Source organism: Oncorhynchus tshawytscha, linkage group LG09 (assembly GCF_018296145.1).
Source record: "Oncorhynchus tshawytscha isolate Ot180627B linkage group LG09, Otsh_v2.0, whole genome shotgun sequence".
In the NCBI taxonomy this organism is placed as follows: Eukaryota; Metazoa; Chordata; class Actinopteri; order Salmoniformes; family Salmonidae; genus Oncorhynchus; species Oncorhynchus tshawytscha.
Genome location: NC_056437.1, coordinates 15172230 through 15190055, shown reverse-complemented (window position 1 = coordinate 15190055; position 17826 = coordinate 15172230). Strand labels below are relative to the sequence as shown.

Here is a 17826-nt window from a genome sequence, read left to right as displayed (position 1 = left end):
TTTTAGGAATCCACTTTGTTTAGCAGAAAAGTTTAATCAAGGAGTTTCAGACATGGAAATTAACGGTTTCCAATCAATGAATAGCTTTTGAACAAAACAGAACACCCCCTTTTCCTATATTTTTTACCATGCTTTTTTCTATTTTGAGAAGTCTTTCTGGTGGATTATCATCCTAAAACTACCCAACAGGAATCTGTTGGTGGTCTGGGTCTTTTGTTAAGTACAGCCTAGTTAGTACTTCACACATTAGTGTTCTAATTTAAACCCTCCAGGCCTGCCTTCCCTTGACATCAATGCTTGTTTTTTCCTTATTACACACCACATGCTTAACAACAACAATATTGCATTCTCAAGGACAGTCTACCTTTTTCCAGTCAGAGTGCAGTACAAAAGCCGGACATAGCATGGTTCAGGGCCTCATGGGAGCCCAGCTCAGATGAAACCAGAGCCTAATGAGAATGAGAGACCCCGGCATGCTGGGTGGGTTTTGGTTCTGCAGATGGGTACTTTTGCAGCATTGATTTGAGTTACTAGGACTATTGGATGACTATTTTAAAGCCTGTGTGTGAAAGGTATGCAGGACACTCCAACATTGCAGGGTTGCACGGGTTTTCTAGCCCGTCTCTCTGTTGGATTTGTTTATTAGGGAAGAGTGTGTCCATTTTCCCATTTCGGATTGGGCAAACACATCCAGAATTCTGAGACTTGGACAGCAGTTGACTAAAAATATAATTTAACTAGAGTTGACAACTTGACTTGGTATGGATGTGGCAGCTTCAAGGTTTACTTTCTTTTTTTATTTGGTTATCCAACTAATTGAAGTAAGTTCAGACTTGATTGCATGTCCTCAATTTCATTTACTCTCAATGGCCCCATGGTTATTTGTTTTTATAGGTCTTTTTATAGGCCAGATCAATCTATATGGATTCTCCTCTTGGTCTTGAATTTACGGTCAGCTAGTAGTCTACGTTATAAATGAGCTGTATTCTATTCACGTTAGCAACAACATGTCCTTCACCCCCAATGGTTGAATAGAGGAGTGGTTCTGCTAGGAACTGCTGTGAATAGAATGAGGGGCTCTTTATCATATGATCCCAGCCTGATAATGCAGCCGTTGTGTGGTGTGTCTAGACGTCACACATGCTTTACAGAGCGAGGGAGAGCGAGAGCGCATCACACAGTCAGGGCTGTGTGTTTTTGTTTCCTGCTGTCCAGCCCTCCCGTCTGACCCCCTTTCAGCCTGCTCATCGATGCATGGGCCAGGGTCAGAGGTCACAGGGTAGAGGTTGGCGGACACTGTGACCGTCCGGGTCATGCGTTGGTTACGTTGTGAGTAACCCTTCAATCTAATGGGAAGCAGCTGTATGGACATAGCCTCTTGATGTCCCCTGGTCTCTGACTGACTGAGACGGGACAGGCAGGGTGGAAGGAAAACCCTGTTCTGTTTTCTGAGCGGGAGCCGTGTTGTCGCCGGACATCGCTTTGATGCTTTGCTCTCCTCTCGGACTCACTGGAGGACAGGAGACTACTCTTTCTATTCCACTTGAAAAATAAAATAAGCTAACGAACTGTTCAAACTGGAAATACTTTTTTATCTAACTTTTGATTTAATGACCCGCAGTAAAAAATTTCAGTTAATATAAAGTCCAGATTGGTTGAAGGATTCTGCCTGCTGTGGAGACTACCACTGCTGCTACAGCTGTAGTACTGTACTCTGGGATTCCTGAGCTATATGGACATGATCGTATCCAGCCTCTCGTTCGCTATGCTGTATCCTTCTGATTATAGGCCTAGTTTTAACGCTGAATTTATTATTCTCCTCTGGAAGTATGCCTTTCCACCATTCACTCTGTCACCGTTGTAGGTTCATTGTGGTAAGTATTAGTCCTCCTGCAACAAGCCAGTTTCAATAGGCTAATCAAGTTCATGATCTTTTTCCAGTTATGTTTTGTAGAGCTGAGCGGTTAACTGATTATGGATGGGACACGTAGTTAAACAAACCCTTAGAGGGATCAAGATCTTTGAGATCTTCATAATGTGTTGTATATTAGTTCAAATTGGTTCAGAGTTCCATTTTGAGATGGGACATTACACCATTAAAGTGACCAAACTTTTTGCATTTGTGGATGTAGGCCTACAGCTAACAATGTATTGCTACTGTATGTCTTTGGGTTGGTTGCCTGTGAAAAGGCTACAGATTAAGATGCATATACGACTATGCAGAGACCTTAACTGAAAGGATGGGATAAGATGTCCATAGGAGGAGAAAAAGTGCTCAAGGATAGCAATGTCATTGGTTGACTGAAGAGTAGAGTTCACTGAGAACAATATCAAGTCTAAAGAAAAGCGTCTCTCCCTTCAAGGTAAAGTCACTGATGCCCTCAAGGGGCCTGCTCTTAGAAAGCCAGTGGCATGCTCATTAGGAACAGAGAAACTTAGGGTCCAACCTACAATACAGTTCTGGATTTAAAAACTTAAATAAAAAAAAAAAGCTTTCTCCCCAATTTCGTGGTATCCATTTGGTCGTTAGTTTGTCCCATTGCAGCAACTTCCCGTACGGACTCGGGAGAGGTGAAAGCCGAGAGCCGTGCGTCCTCCGAAACACGACTCAGCCAAGCTACACTGCTTCTTGACACAATGCCCGCTTAACCCGGAAGCCAGCCTCACCAATGTGTCAGAGAAAACATTGTACACCTGGCAACCCTGTCACCGTACATACGCCCGGCCAGCCACAAGGAGTTGCTAGAGCGCGATGGGACAAGTACATCCCGGCCGGCCAAACCCTTCCCTAACCCGGACGACGCTGGGCCAATTGTGCTCCACCCCATGGGTCTCCCGGTCGCGGCCGGCTGTGAGAGAGCCTGGACTCGAACCGGGATTTCTAGTGGCACAGCTAGCACTGATGATGTGCCTTAGACCACTGCTTAGACCACTGCGCCACTCGGAGACCTATAGCTCCATTCTTGTGTATTTTATTCCATTAAAAAAAAAATGGTTTATTAAACTGCATCATTGTGAAGGGCTCATAAGCAAGTATTTCACGGTAAAGTCTGAACCAGTTGTATTCGGCCCATGTGACAAATTAAATTTGATTTGATTAAATTTGAGGTTTTTGAAGCCAGTGGTTGGATGTTTTTCCTTTCACTGTTCTACCCTGTCCATCAGGCAAGCATGACCAACCACCGGTTCCTTGTCTCTGGAATGGGATAGTGGTGGGGGGGTTGAGGCAAACATTCTATTTTGCACTGCAGTGGGCCAGTAGGTTTGGCTAGACTTTTTACAGGTGTGAATGGACTTTAACTTTGTTTTTGTGGCTTAAATGTTTTTGTTTCTAAACTAAAAGAACATTGCTGTTCTTTCCTTTGGAAGTGTGTGTGTGCACCTAGATATTGTTCAGTGCTCTTATTTGCGGTTGTGTGTTTACAAACAATACATTAAAACCGATTTTTGTTTTTCCTGTATTTCAGGAGGTGCTGAAACACATACAGGGAAGCATTGAAGAAGACTCTACCGATTCATCCGGACAAATCGATCTCCTAGAAAGACTGAAAGGTACGCATCCCACATGGGGTGACAGAATTAGCTGGTTGAAATGCGTTCTATTAAATAACCTCAATTCTGATATTCCTTCCTCCGGTAGAAATTAGCCTGGATCCTAACACTTACCCAGGGGTGAAGCTGAGATCTCAGCCGTCTTCCATGCAGGGTTCAGGCTCTGGGCGTTCAGGGGACAGCAGCCCCAGCCCCATGGGTTCCTTGGGCTCCCTCCCCAAGAGAGGGCTGTCCAATGGGGGCAGAGACAGCGCTGGCTACCTGGAGGAGCTGGAGAAGGAGAAGTGAGCTCCTGCTTGCATTACTTTGTATTTTCACATTAGTTTGTCTTTGAGTAATGCACGTTATACTTAGTCTCCATCCCAAAGGACACCTTATTCCCTGCATAGTGCAGTACCAGAGCCCTTTCAGGCTATATAGCAAATAGGGTACCATGTGGGGTGCATTCATTGTGATTTACTGCTGCAATATTAATTGATGAGTGGTTTGCCTCTCTCCCGGCCAAATCACATTGAGTGCAATGGTGCAGTGTGAGGGCTTCAATCACACAGTACATCATGCTAACATTGTTAGGTTGCAAAGTGTATTCCTGGCATTAGTCACAGACAGGATGCATTAGGCGGTCGTATTCAGGACACCTACCCTGTTTTATTCTGGTATGCTGTATGTGTTTTTGTCTTTGATTAGAGTTTATTTGGTCTGACTTCGGTCAGTTTTGAATTATATAAAAAAAAAAAAAACTTGGTCTCTGCTTGGTGCGATTGTATCTGTCTTGTCAGGTCCTTATTGATGGCGGAGCTGGAGAAAGAGGAGAAGAAGAAGGACCAGTATTACGCACAGCTGCAGAACCTCACCAAGAGGATCGACAGCCTACCACTGACTGAGAATGTAAGTGTTTATTTGTCGTTCAGCATTATGCCGTGTGTTGGGATGGAGTATAGTGACGTATAGATACTTCCAAAATACCATAACTGACAGTATGCAGATATCCTCTCTGCATTATTAAATATTAAACATTTTGCCAAGCCTGATGTCTGTTGATCCTGTTTGCGGTTGCAGCAGTTCTCCCTGCAGACGGATATGACCCGTAGGCAACTGGAGTACGAGGCGAGGCAAATCAGAGCTGCCATGGAGAAACAGCTGGGAACCTGCCAGGATATGGAGAAGAGGGCACAGGTCAGGGATGAGAGGAATTTGGGGCGGCAGGTAGCCTAGTGGTTAGAGCGTTGGGCCAGTAACCGAAAGGTTGCTGTATCGAATCCCTGAGCCGACAAGGTAAAAATCTGTCGTTCTGCCCCTGTATAATACGGCAGTTAACCCAGTGTTCCCCGGTAGGCCGTCATTGTAAATAATACTTTTTTCTTAACTGACTTGCCTAGTTAATAAAGGTTAAAATGATGAATGCATACAGTGAAATGAAAGGGAGAGCAGGTAAAGAAATTACATGTATAGGATGAGTCATTGATTAGGAAACATACACACAGGAAGAACAGAATGGCCAGTAAGGATACTAAGTAGGCTTGATATGTAGGCAGTTGCGGTAGAACATTTAGTAAATTGAATTAGAATTACAAAATTCTACAACATCTACGAATGCTTTAATTCAGTCAGTGTTACATCCAACAGCATGTCCAGTCTCCTCAACTAACTGGCGACCCTACATATTGACTCTGTACCGGTGCCCCCTGTATATAGTCTCGCTATTGTTGTTTTACTGCTGTTATTTAACTACTTGTTACTTTCATCTCTTGTCTGTATTTTTTAAAATGCGTTGTTGGTTGGGGGCTCGTAAGTAGGAAATTCACTGTAAGGTCTACCTACACCTGTTGTATACGGCACATGTGACTAATACAATTTGATTTGGTAATTGTAATATCCGGTTATCATCCTCTGAGTGATTGCTTCCTGTAAATGTCCTGCTGTGTTTCAGGTGAGGGTGACTCGTATTCAGCAGATAGAGAAGGACATACTGAAGATCCAACAGCATGTCCAGTCTCCACCTGCAGAACCAGAGGTATGTGATACTCACCCCAGCCTCAGGTGTAATACACTAGAATGTACCTCTAGGCCTTGTTCTAGCTAGAATACAGAGAAAGTATTGCCGGAAACCATAGAGGTACCGAATTTCTCACTGTAAATATATTTAGGGCTGGTTTCCCGGACACATTATTCCTGTTTAAAATGACTACAATGCCCTTTGATTTGTCTGGGACTAAGCATAATCTGTGTCTGGGAAACCAGCCCTAAATGTATTTACAGTGATTTCTGGCAATACTTTCTCTGTATTCTGGCTAATGCCTGGCCTGTGTGGACATCTCCATTTCAACAGGCATTCTGTGGGAACAGTTTGTTGGCTTTGAGTCATGTAAAGAACCAAAAGCTGCTTACATCGGAGTGTCGTGCCATGTCAGTCAGCCATCCCATTTGATGATATCCATTTAATCCTCGATGTTGTACTGGGTGCGCATTTCTAATCAATGGGGATTGATGCGTAGCCTCCATCCCTGCGTTACAGAGATGTCACATGGACAAGTGTACAATAATGCTTTGTTACTGATCCGATATGGTGATTTATCTGAACTGAACACTGTCCTCTCTCATCCAATCATTTTGCAGTGTTCTGCTCCTCTAAACAAGAGCGTCATTTACAGCGGCTCCTAAGAACACTAGAATGCTGGAAGCAACTCTTGTTCCTTCCAGGTTTATAACTTCTGACCCTGATTCTGGGGGGTGAAATCAACCATAGGCATTCTCCTGTCCTCTCTTTGTGTTAAATATGAAAAAGAGAGCTATTGAATGAATGACGAATGACTTTTTTTTTTTGTAAAATCGCCAGTTGGAAACCCATCCCGTATGGGATTAATTGACACACATTACAATAGTTCACTGATAATTTTGTGATAATTCTTCTTCTGGTGTTCTCTGCAGTGTGTTGCATAAAGAGTGGGGGGGAAATATATCAATACATAATAGTAAATAATATAATCAAAACTAATTATATCCCTGGAGCAGTAAACATATACATGCATACATACAGTCGTGTCCAAGTTTTTAGAATGACACAAATATTAATTTTCACAAAGTCTGCTGCCTCAGTTTGTATGATGGCAATTTGCATATAATCCAGAATGTTAGGAAGAATGATCAGATGAATTGCAATGTCCCTCTTTGCCATGCAAATGAACTGAATCCCCCAAAAACATCCACTGCATTTCAGCCCTGCCACAAAAGGACCAGCTGACATCATGTCAGTGATTCTCTCGTAAACCTCTGGCCTAGGGGGCGGTATTTTGACATCTGGATGAAAAGCTTGCCCAAAGTAAACTGCCTGCTACTCAGGCCCAGAAGCTAGGACATGCATGTAATTGGTAGATTTGGATAGAAAACACTAAATGTTAAAATAATGTCTGTGAGTATAACAGAACTGAAATGGCAGGTGAAACCCTGAGGACAACCCCCCCCCAACAAAAAAAAAACATTTCAGCATAACACTAATTTCAATGGCTGGCACTTTTATTATAGGGCTAAATCCTCCCTGATTGCAGTTCCTAGGGCTTCCACAAGATGTCAACATTTAGAAAGAGTTTCATGCTGGTTTTTGGAAAAATGAGAGAAGTTGTAATTTTTCTAGGTGGCTCCCATTTTAGCTGTAGTTTTTCCAAGCGCGTGGAGGAAAGTGCTTCTTTGTTATTTATCTCCGGTAAAGACCATAACGATTCTCAGTCTTAAATTGTATAGTTTATTTCTGTATTAGGGTACCTAAGGTTTGATTATAAACGTTGATTGACTTGTTTGGATAAGTTTGTTGGTAACGTTTGGGATTCATTTTGAAGGAGGGAAACTGGGTGGATTATTGACTGAAGCGCACCAGCTAATTTATCTGTTATTTTTACCAGGTAAGTTGACTGAGAACACTTTCTCATTTGCAGCCATGACCTGGGGAATAGTTACAGGGGAGAGGAAGGGGATGAATGATACTTTTTACTAGGATTAAATGCCAGGAATTGTTGAACTTTGAGTTCATGTTTTTGGCTAAGGTGTATGTGAACTTCTGACTTCAACTGTATACTGAGATCATGTGAAACTTAGATTGCACACAGGTGGACTTTGTGACTTATGAAGGTAATTGGGTGCCCCAGATCTTATTTAGGGGCTCCATAGCAAAGTGGGTGAATACATAGGCACGCACCACTTTTCTGTTTTTTGACGCAAGTACTTTTTCATTTCACTTCACCAATTTGAACTATTTTGTCCATTTTTATATGAAATCCAAATAAAAATCTATTTAAATTACAGGTTGTAATGCAACAAATTAGGCAAAATGCCAAGGGGGATTAATACTTTTGCATGGCACTGTGCATTCATACATGCATGTACAGAAGGCATTTGAACACAGTCTGGCACAAAGAGAAGAGACAGCGTGAGACAGACCTGCACACAATCTATATACTCGTCTTATTTTCCATCCAATTTTAATTGAATGAAGGGGGACCTGTTCGACTGCAGCACACACATTAGCTGACCTGATGACTGAGCATGTGTGCAGTCAGTCAACCAGTGACCTACCTTCTGCTCCTGTTGGATGCACAGCCGAGAAGCCATAAGGCCTTGGTATGTGTGTTCATGCGTCAGTGTGCATGAATACTGTATTCAAGCCAGTGCACTCATGCCTTCATCATGTGAGATGTTTGTTTGGTGGCCCATACAGTATACGTGCTCGTGTGTTTTTGTCTGTTGGTAATTGTGTGTACACTACTTGTCTCGTGCCCTGCATGTGTGCTGGCTTACATGCTTTTCCCCCTCTACATGAGTGGATAAATCATTGGACACATTTAATTCCCCCCTGTTCGACTGTCATCCTGCAGGCTGAGCTACAGCTTATGTAGGTCAGGGATGAGGAAGTCTGATGCTCCTGCAGCTGCCCTAGCTAGCCTAGTGACTGAATGCTCTATCCATCAGGGTTTCACATTTTGGGGAATATTCAGAGGTGGAAACTTTCCATGGGAATTAACAGAAATGTATGCAAATTAATATTAATTCCATTTAAATGTAAATGTTTTTTTGCATTGGATATATTTACCATATCATATGGAGACAAACAAAAACCTTTAACCTTATCATAAGTAGACATAGTAGCAAATGATTAAATCCTAATATAACAAAAAACAATTTAGTTATGAATAGAACTTTAATTAAATGAGTTGACTCTTCACATGGGATGATTTCAATGAACAACAAACAGAATATTGAATGTTACCCAATGATCATCGCATCTCCCCAAAATTATATATATATAAATGAAAGTCTAAACTAAAGCTTTGGTTGTCTTCCTCTCAGGCCTCCATGTCTTCTCCCTTGATCTCCTCAATGTCCACCTCTTGAACATCAAACACTGAGGCCTCATCTTCACTGTCACTTTCCAACCTTGTTGAGGATGGCTAGTTGTCAGGCTCAAAAAGCCTCATTTGCCCAGATGGCCACAAATTTTTCAACCCTTATATTGGTCAGCCTGGTGTGTGTGTGTGTGTGTGTGTGTGTTCCCAAACAAGGACCAGTTTTTTTGTTTGTTTTTTTAACCTTTATTTAACCAGGTAGGCTAGTTGAGAACAAGTTCTCATTTATAACTGCGACCTGGCCAAGATGAAGCATAGCAGTGTGAACAGACAGCAACACAGAGTTACACATGGAGTAAACAATAAACAAGTTAATAACCAGTAGAAAAAAAGAGAAGTCAATATACATTGTGTGCAAAAGGCATGAGGAGGTAGCGGAATAATTACAATTTAGCAGTGATAAATGATCAGATGGTCATGTGCAGTTAGAGATACTGGTGTGCAAAAGAGCAGAAAAGTACATAAATAAAAACAGTATGGGGATGAGGTAGGTAAATTGGGCGGGCTATTTACCGATGGACTATGTACAGCTGCAGCGATCGGTTAGCTTCTCAGAGCAGATGTTTAAAGTTGGTGAGGGAGATAAAAGTCCAACTTCAACGATTTTTGCAATTCGTTCCAGTGACAGGCAGCAGAGAACTGGAAGGAAAGGCGGCCAAATGGGGTGTTTGCTTTAGGGATGATCAGTGAGATACTGATTGTTGGTGGGCTTTAAAGGCAACAGTGGAAAGAGCCTCAGATCCACAAAGTCCCTTCTACCAGGTGGCCGATGCGATGTTGGCACGACTGCCATATTGCATCTTCATCTCAAAGCCCTTGCTTGGAACTGCCTAGAACCTTGCCCTCATCCAGGCCAAGGTGGCGAGACACTGTAGTGATGCAGCCAGCAAATGAGTAGATAAAGCATATCTGCTGGGAGGGGTGTATGCTGGGCGAAAAACATTCAGAAATCTCTTCCAATACACATTGCCTGTGAGTATCAGAGGTGAAGCAGCTGCATACAGAGCTTGAGCAAGACATTCATCAGCAGTTCTGACTACGTTCCTCCATTGAGTCAAAAAAACTTCTGATTCCAGGAGGACCATGAGCTTTGTCTGAATCATCACTTTCACCACAAATGGAAGTAGAGGGATTTTTGTCAGAGGTAGCTTGTTGTGAGTGCTGAGGGAACTTTATCCACTTTGCCAGAAGATTCTGCATCTTTGTTGCATTCTTCGCATATGATTTGGTACAGTATTAGCAAAGGTACACAGTTTTTCCTTCTACATTTGCTGCAGTGAAATGTCTCCACACATCAGATAGTGCCCGTGGCATTTTCCTGTAAAGATGAAAAAAAATCTCATACATATCCATGTACAGATAAATAGTTAAGCAGTTAGATTAAACAATCCTTTGTAAGATACATGTTTTAAAATGAAACATGTATGGAAACAGGTGAATTAACACTCAGTTAGCAGGCTCATGCAATAGAAAACCCACATGGTAGCAAAAACTAATTAGCAGAAATGGTTAACAAATTAAACACTTTGCTGTAGGCTATTTACTAGTTTACATGTTTTGTTTGTGTCATATAAAATCTATTCACCCCACCCAGTATTGTAATAAAAACGTATAATAAAATGTACAGGAAAGCTTCCGACCCTTTGCAACCGTAGTCACCATTGCTCGAGTTTTTCACGCCCACTCTCGATCTCTCTATTGCCATCACTCCTGTCTCCCTCGCCCACTCTCTCACTCGTCCTCATTCTGTCTTGCACTCTCTCACTCCCTTTCCTTCCTATCAGTCTCTCATCCTGCTGTTTTCTCTTTCCTCTTTTTGAACGGATGCTGCCTCTTCTCTTCCAGGTGACTGGTTGTGCGTTCTCTGACTCGTTACTCTCATTTAGCCTGCTACATGAATGCTTCGCTCCTTTTTGGAGGTCTGACCCTTCTTTCCCTCTTTCTTTCCCTCATGCAGAGCAAGCATGACCCGGCTGCCCAGGATGAGGCAGGCCAGGCTTCAGGGGACAGTGGTGGGCCTAGCGCTGGGTGTTCTCAGGTACGACTCGCCTTCCATACCTGATCCAAGACAATTGGCGTGTTTGAAGGGATCATTATTAAATCATTGAGTCGGATATTGGAATGCAATGTGATTTGTAGACTGTGATATAGCATAGTTTGACTGCAATGTAGTCCATCTCGAACTAACACAATGCTTGCACCCCCAGAGATTCGTAGTTAAAATTTGACAGATTAATTTCCTTCCTTTGGTCCTACAATGCTCCAGAAAATATCTTCCACCATTGGACTGACTGGAAATGTTGGTTAGGAGAGTTTCGCTGAGCTGTCGTGAGCTGCCTTTTTTGCCGTGCTTAGTGCCTTGACTTTCCATTTAATGCTAATGATTCGTGTCTTACTCCATAGTAGGTTTTATCCCTGAGACGTGCGATTAAACCGTTGGATTCGTATTTTAATGACTTTTAAAATGTAATGTAGTCGGACTTCCCTTGATTCTTAGCAGAATGAATGAGGTTGCTGGGATTGTTCTATGGAAGAAAACTGTCACACTGTGACACACTAATGGCTTTTATGAGAAAGGCGAAGATGTTATACTGTAGGAAATTGCTAGCAAGCAATATGAATACATTTTAATTTTTAAAAAGCTTTTAAAAAGTTGAACAAAATAAATGTTTCTCATCTAGGGTTCCAGCTCTCGCCTGGATCAGGACTCTGCCAGTGAAATGAGTTTGGGTGGGGGTAGTTACTCTGTGCCCCGCAGACTGACCAGTCACTTGGGCACCAAGGTATCCAGAGATTCTACTACCACTCAGGTTGATGTAGTATGGCTGTTCTCATCAAACGACCCCCCTTAATAATAAACCACATGAGCTCTGTCTGTATGCCCAAACCAAAAATGTGAAATGTTATCTAGTTTAAAAATGTAATAGAAATTTGCTTTTTTAAACTGAAGGTAGCTCACAAATTAGATTGCATCCTAAGTAGGACAATTTGATACATTTCGATATAAATAATTGACCTATGTATCATCAGGGCGTGTCTTCAAAGTAGTTGTTCTCACGGTTGGCCCTCTAACCCTATAGGTGGAGATGGTTTACTCCCTTCTTTCCATGCTGGGGACCCATGATAAAGATGACATGTCTCGCACTCTGCTGGCCATGTCCAGCTCCCAGGACAGCTGCATCGCCATGCGCCAGTCAGGCTGTCTTCCCTTACTCATCCAACTCCTCCATGGCAACGACAAGGTTTGTAATGTTTTTGTTTGGTAATTTTGTCTTATTCTTTGTCATTGGGCTAGGTGTTATTTATTTAGTCGAGAACGACTTTGGAAAGGAGTGTTTTAATACTTTCAAGTGACAAATTTTGGGGTTATTTGTAACTTCGTTTTTACATAATGTTTCTGCCACTGTATCTTACTGCAAAAAAGAGCTTCTGGATATCAGGACAGCGATCACTCCCCTCGAATTAGACAGATTTTTTTCTTCAACAAGCAGGACGCACAGGATGTACTTTGAACACCCGACAAGGCCAACATCCCCGTCATTGGCAAGAAAGATACGCAGGTACAGAGGACATAGCGCGGGGTGCCTCGTAAGGATCCATAGACGGCGAGTGGGAAAGCTGCCGTTACGTCAAAATTACTTGCCTATGTGCAATCATTGGACAATAAATTTAGGCGAGGTACAATCACGAATATCCTACCAATGGGACATCAAAAACTGTAACAGCTTATGTTTCCTGGAATCGTGGCTGAATGATGACATGGATATTTAGCTAGCGGGATATACGCTGCACCGGCAAGATGGAACAGCACACTCCTCGATAAGACGAGGGGGTCTGCATATTTGTAAACAGCTTGTGCACGAAATATAAGGAAGTCTCTCGATTTTGCTCGTCTGAAGTAGAGTATCTTATGATAAACTGTGGAACTCACTATGTGCTTTTCATGGCTGTTTCATGGCTGTTTAGTTACCACCACAGACGGATGCTGGCACCTAAGACTGCACTCAGTCAGCTGTATTAGGAAGTAAGCAAACAGGAAACTGCTCACCCGGAGGCTGCGCTCCTAGTGGCCGGGGATTTGAATGCAGGGAAACATAAATCAGTTTTACCTAATTTCTATCAACATGTTATGTGCAACCAGGGGGGAAAAAATTCTAGATCACCTGTACTCCACACAGAGACACATACAAAGCTCGCCCTCCATTTGGTAAATCTGACCACAATTCTATCCTCCTGATTCCTGCTTACAAGCAAAAATTAAAGCAGGAAGCAGCAGTGACTCGGTCTATTAAAAAAAAGTGGTCAGAAGAAGCAGATGCTAAACTACAGGACTGTTTAGCTAGCACAGACTGGAACGTGTTCCGGGATCCTTCCAATGGCATTGAGGAGTACAGCACATCCGTCACTGGCTTCATCTATAAGTGCTTCTAGGACATCGTCCCAACATTGACTGTACGTACATACTAGAGGTCGATCGATTATGATTTTTCAACGCCGATACGATTATTGGAGGACCAAAAAAAGCAGATACCGATTAATCGTCCGTTTTTAAATTAATTTTTATACATTTTATTTTAATATATATATTTTTTTTGTAATGACAATTACACCAATACTGAATGGACAATGAACACTTTATTTGAACTTAATACATAGATTTAATTTATTTAGTCTCAAATAAATAATGAAACCTGTTCAATTTGTTTTTGCATTATTTAAACCAGTGTTGGAGAAGAAAGTAAAAGTGCAATATGTACCATGTAAAAAAGCGAACGTTTATGTTCCTTGTTCTGAGCATAAGAACATATGAAAGCTGGTGGTTCAATATTCCCAGTTAAGAATTTTTTCGGTTGTAGTTATTATAGGAATTTTGACACGTCGACTATTTCTCTCTTTACCGTTTGTATTTCATATACCTTTGACTATTGGATGTTCTAATAGGCACTTTAGTATTGCCAGCCTAATCTCAGGAGTTGATAGGCTTGAAGTCATAAACAGCACTGTGAAGCAAGCATTGCTAAGAGCTGCTGGCAAATGCAGTAACGTTTTTATGAATGCTTACGAGCCTGCTGCCGCCTACCACCACACAGTCAGACTGCTCTATCAAATCATAGACTTATAATAAACACAGAAATTCGAGCCATTGGCCATTAATATGGTCAAATTCGGAAACTGTCATTTCGAAAACGAAACGTTCATTCTTTCAGTGAAATACGGAAACGTTCCATATTTTATCGAACGGGCGGCAACCCTGAGTCTAAATTTTGCTGTTTGCATAATCTTGCATAATCTTCAATGTTGTCGTAATTATGTAAAATTCTGGCGAATTAGTTAAACTAGCCAGGTGCCCAAACTATTGCATATACCCTGACTATGCGTGCAATGAACGCAAGAGAAGTGACACAATTTCCCTAGTTAATATTGCCTGCTAACATGAATTTCTTTTAACTAAACATGCAGGTTTAAAAAAATATACTTCGGTGTATTGATTTTAACTTGACGCTACCCATCCCTGTAGCGGGATAATTGTCATCAACAACCGCTGAATTGCATAGCGCCACATTCAAATAATATTACAAAATATATTTTTTCATATCACAAGTGCAATATAGAAAAACACAGTTTAGCCTTTTGTTAATCCACCTGTCGTCAGATTTTGAAAATATGCTTTACAGCGAAAGCAATCCAAGGGTTTAAGTTTATCGATCAATCGACAAAATATTATGTACACCTAGCATCAAGTAGCTTGGTCACGAAAATCAGAAAATCAATCAAATTAATCATTCACCTTTGATCTTCGGATGTTTTCACTCACGAGACTCTGTTACACAAATGTTCCTTTTGTTCCATAAAGATTATTTTTATATCCAAAATACCTGTTTGTTTGGCGCGTTATGTTCAGAAATCCACAGGAAAGAGCGGTCACGACAATGCAGACAAATTCCAATAGTATCCGTAATGTCCACAGAGACATGTCAAATGTTTTTTAGAATCAATCCTCAGGTTGTTTTTAAAATATAATCGATAATATATCAACTGCACCTGTCTTTATCAGTAGGAGAGGGAAAGGCAATGGCTGCCCGAACTCTGTTGCGTCAAGCAAAACGCTGCTGGCACCCGGCCATACAATGACGCAATGTTGTCTTTCTTGCTCATTTTTCAAAATAAAAGCCTGAAACTATGTCTAAAAACTGACACCTTGAGGAAGCGATAGGAAAAGGAATCTGGTTGATATCCCTTTAAATGGAGCAAAGGCAGGCTATGGAACATGGCGTTTTCAAAATAGAAGCCACTTCCTGGTTTGATTTTCCTCAGGGTTTTGCTTGCAATATCAGTTCTGTTATACTCAGACTATTTTCACAGTTTTGGAAATTTTAGTGTTTTCTATTCTAATCTGTCAATTATATGCATATTCTAGCATCTGGTCCTGAGAAATAGGCCGTTTACTTTGGTAACGTTATTTTTCCAAACATAAAAATAGGTTAACTTCTTGGATATAGGGGGCGCTCTTTTAATTTATGGATAAAAAAAACGTGCCTGTTTTAAGCGCAATATTTTGTCACGAAAAGATGCTCGACTATGCATATAATTGGCAGCTTTGGAAAGAAAACACTCTAACGTTTCCAAAACTGCAAAGATATTATCTGTGAGTGCCACAGAACTCATGCTACAGGTGAAACCAAGATGCAACTTCAACCAGGAAATGGGCAGAATTTTTGAAGCTCTGTTTTCCATTGTCTTCTTATATGGCTGTGAATGCGCCGGGAATGAGCATGCCCTTTCTATCGTTTCTCCAAGGTGTCTTCAGCATTGTGACGTATTTGTAGGCATATCATTGGAAGATTGGCCATAAGAGACTACATTTACCAGGGGTCCGCCCGGTGTCCTTTGTCTAAATTGGTACGTAATCTACAAGCTGCACGCAGTCATCCAGTGATTGAGAGGAGAGAGGAGGCTTTCGATACGATATATCATGAAGAGATATGTGAAAAACACCTTGAGGATTGATTCTAAACAATGTTTACCATGTTTCAGTCGATATTATGGAGTTAATTTGGAAAAAAGTTTGGCGTTTTGAAGACTGAATTTTCGGGGTTTTTTGGTAGCCAAACCAAACGGAGCAATTTCTCCTAAACAAATAATCTTTCAGGAAAAACTGAGCATTTGCTATCTGAGAGTCTCCTCATTGAAAACATCTGAAGTTCTTCAAAGGTAAATTATTTTATTTGAATGATTTTCTGTTTTTTGTGAAAATGTTGCCTGCTGATGCTAACGCTAAATGCTACGCTAGCTGCGCTAGCTGTTACACAAATGCTTGTTTTGCTATGGTTGAGAAGCATATTTTGAAAATCTAAGATGACAGTGTTGTTAACAAAAGGCTAAGCTTGAGAGCTAGCATATTAATTTCATTTCATTTGCGATTTTCATGAATAGTTAACGTTGCATTATGGTAATGAGCTTGAGGCTGTATTCACGGTCCCGGATCCGGGAAGGCTCGACGCAAGAAGTTAAAGGCATTGATGTTTATGGTTAGGTACATTCGTGCAACGATTGAGATTTTTTTCGTGAATGCGCTTTTGTTAAAACCCACATTTGGCAAAGTAGGCTGTGATTCGATGACACATTAACAGGCACGGCATTGATTATTTGCAATGCAGGACAAGCTAGTTAACTACACATGGTTGATATATTACTAGGTTAACTAGTGATTATGTGAAGATTGATTGTTTTTTTAATGCTAGCTAGCAACTTACCTTGGCGCCTTGCTGCACTCGCGTAACCACTGTTCAGCCTGCCATGCAGTTTCCTCATGGAATGCAGTATAATCGGCAAAAATCTGCGCCCAAATATGCCAATTACCGATTGTTATAAACTTGAAATCGGCCCCAATTAATTGGCAATGCCGACTAATCGGTCGCCCTCTAGTACATACCCCAACCAGAAGCCATGGAGTACAGGCAACGTTCGCACTGAGCTAAAGGGTGGAGCTGTTGCTTTCAAGGTGCGGGACTCTAAGCCGGAAGCTTATAAGAAATCCTGCTATGCCCTTCGACGAACCATCAAATAGGCAAAGCGTCAATACAGGACTAAGATCGAATCGTATTACACAGGCTACGACGCTCGTCAGATGTGGCAGGGCTTCAAACTATTACAGTCTACAAAGGGATGCACAGCCACGAGCTGCCCAGTGAACTGAACCTTCCAGACGAGCTAAATCGACTGTGTGAAAACTCTCTCCGTAGCCAATGTGAGTAAGACAATTTAATCAGGTCAACATTCACTAGGCCGTGGGGCGAGACTGATTACCAGGACGTGTGCTCCGGGCATGTGCTGACCAACCTGCAGGTGTCTTCAATGACATTTGTCCCTGTCTGAGTCTGTAATACCAACATGTTTCAAGCAGACCACCATAGTCCCTGTACCCAAGAGCCCTAAGGTAACCTGCCTAAATGACTACAGACCCGTAGCACTCACGTCCGTAGCCATGAAGTGCTTTGAAAGGCTGGTAATGGCTCACATTAACACCATTATCCCAGAAACCTTAGACCCACTCCCATTTAATACCTCCCAAACAGATCCACAGATGATGCCATCTCTATTGCACTCCACACTGCCCTTTCCCACATGGACAAAAGGAACACCTACGTGAGAATGCTTTTCATTGACTACAGCTCAGCGTTCAACACCATAGTACCCTCAAAGCTCATCGCTAAGGATCCTGGGACTAAACACCTCCCCCTGCAACTGGATCCTGGACTTCCTGATGGGCCGCCCACAGGTGGTGAGGTTAGGTAGCAACACATCTGCCACGCTGATCCTCAACACTTGAGCCCCTCAGGGGTGCGTGCTCAGTCCCCTCCTGTACTCCCTGTTCACCCAT

At 41.9% G+C, this 17826-nt stretch overlaps 1 protein-coding gene across 1 annotated transcript in view; it reads left to right on the top strand.

The window, feature by feature from the left end:
• Window positions 1-17826, top strand: part of apc (APC regulator of WNT signaling pathway) — a 47179-nt gene that overhangs the window by 18318 nt on the left and 11035 nt on the right. The window contains 8 exon segments of the mRNA XM_024430946.2: window positions 3468-3552; window positions 3641-3836; window positions 4332-4440; window positions 4612-4728; window positions 5483-5566; window positions 10903-10983; window positions 11627-11728; window positions 12026-12187. Of these exon segments, the coding sequence (XP_024286714.1) occupies window positions 3468-3552; window positions 3641-3836; window positions 4332-4440; window positions 4612-4728; window positions 5483-5566; window positions 10903-10983; window positions 11627-11728; window positions 12026-12187 (936 nt within the window).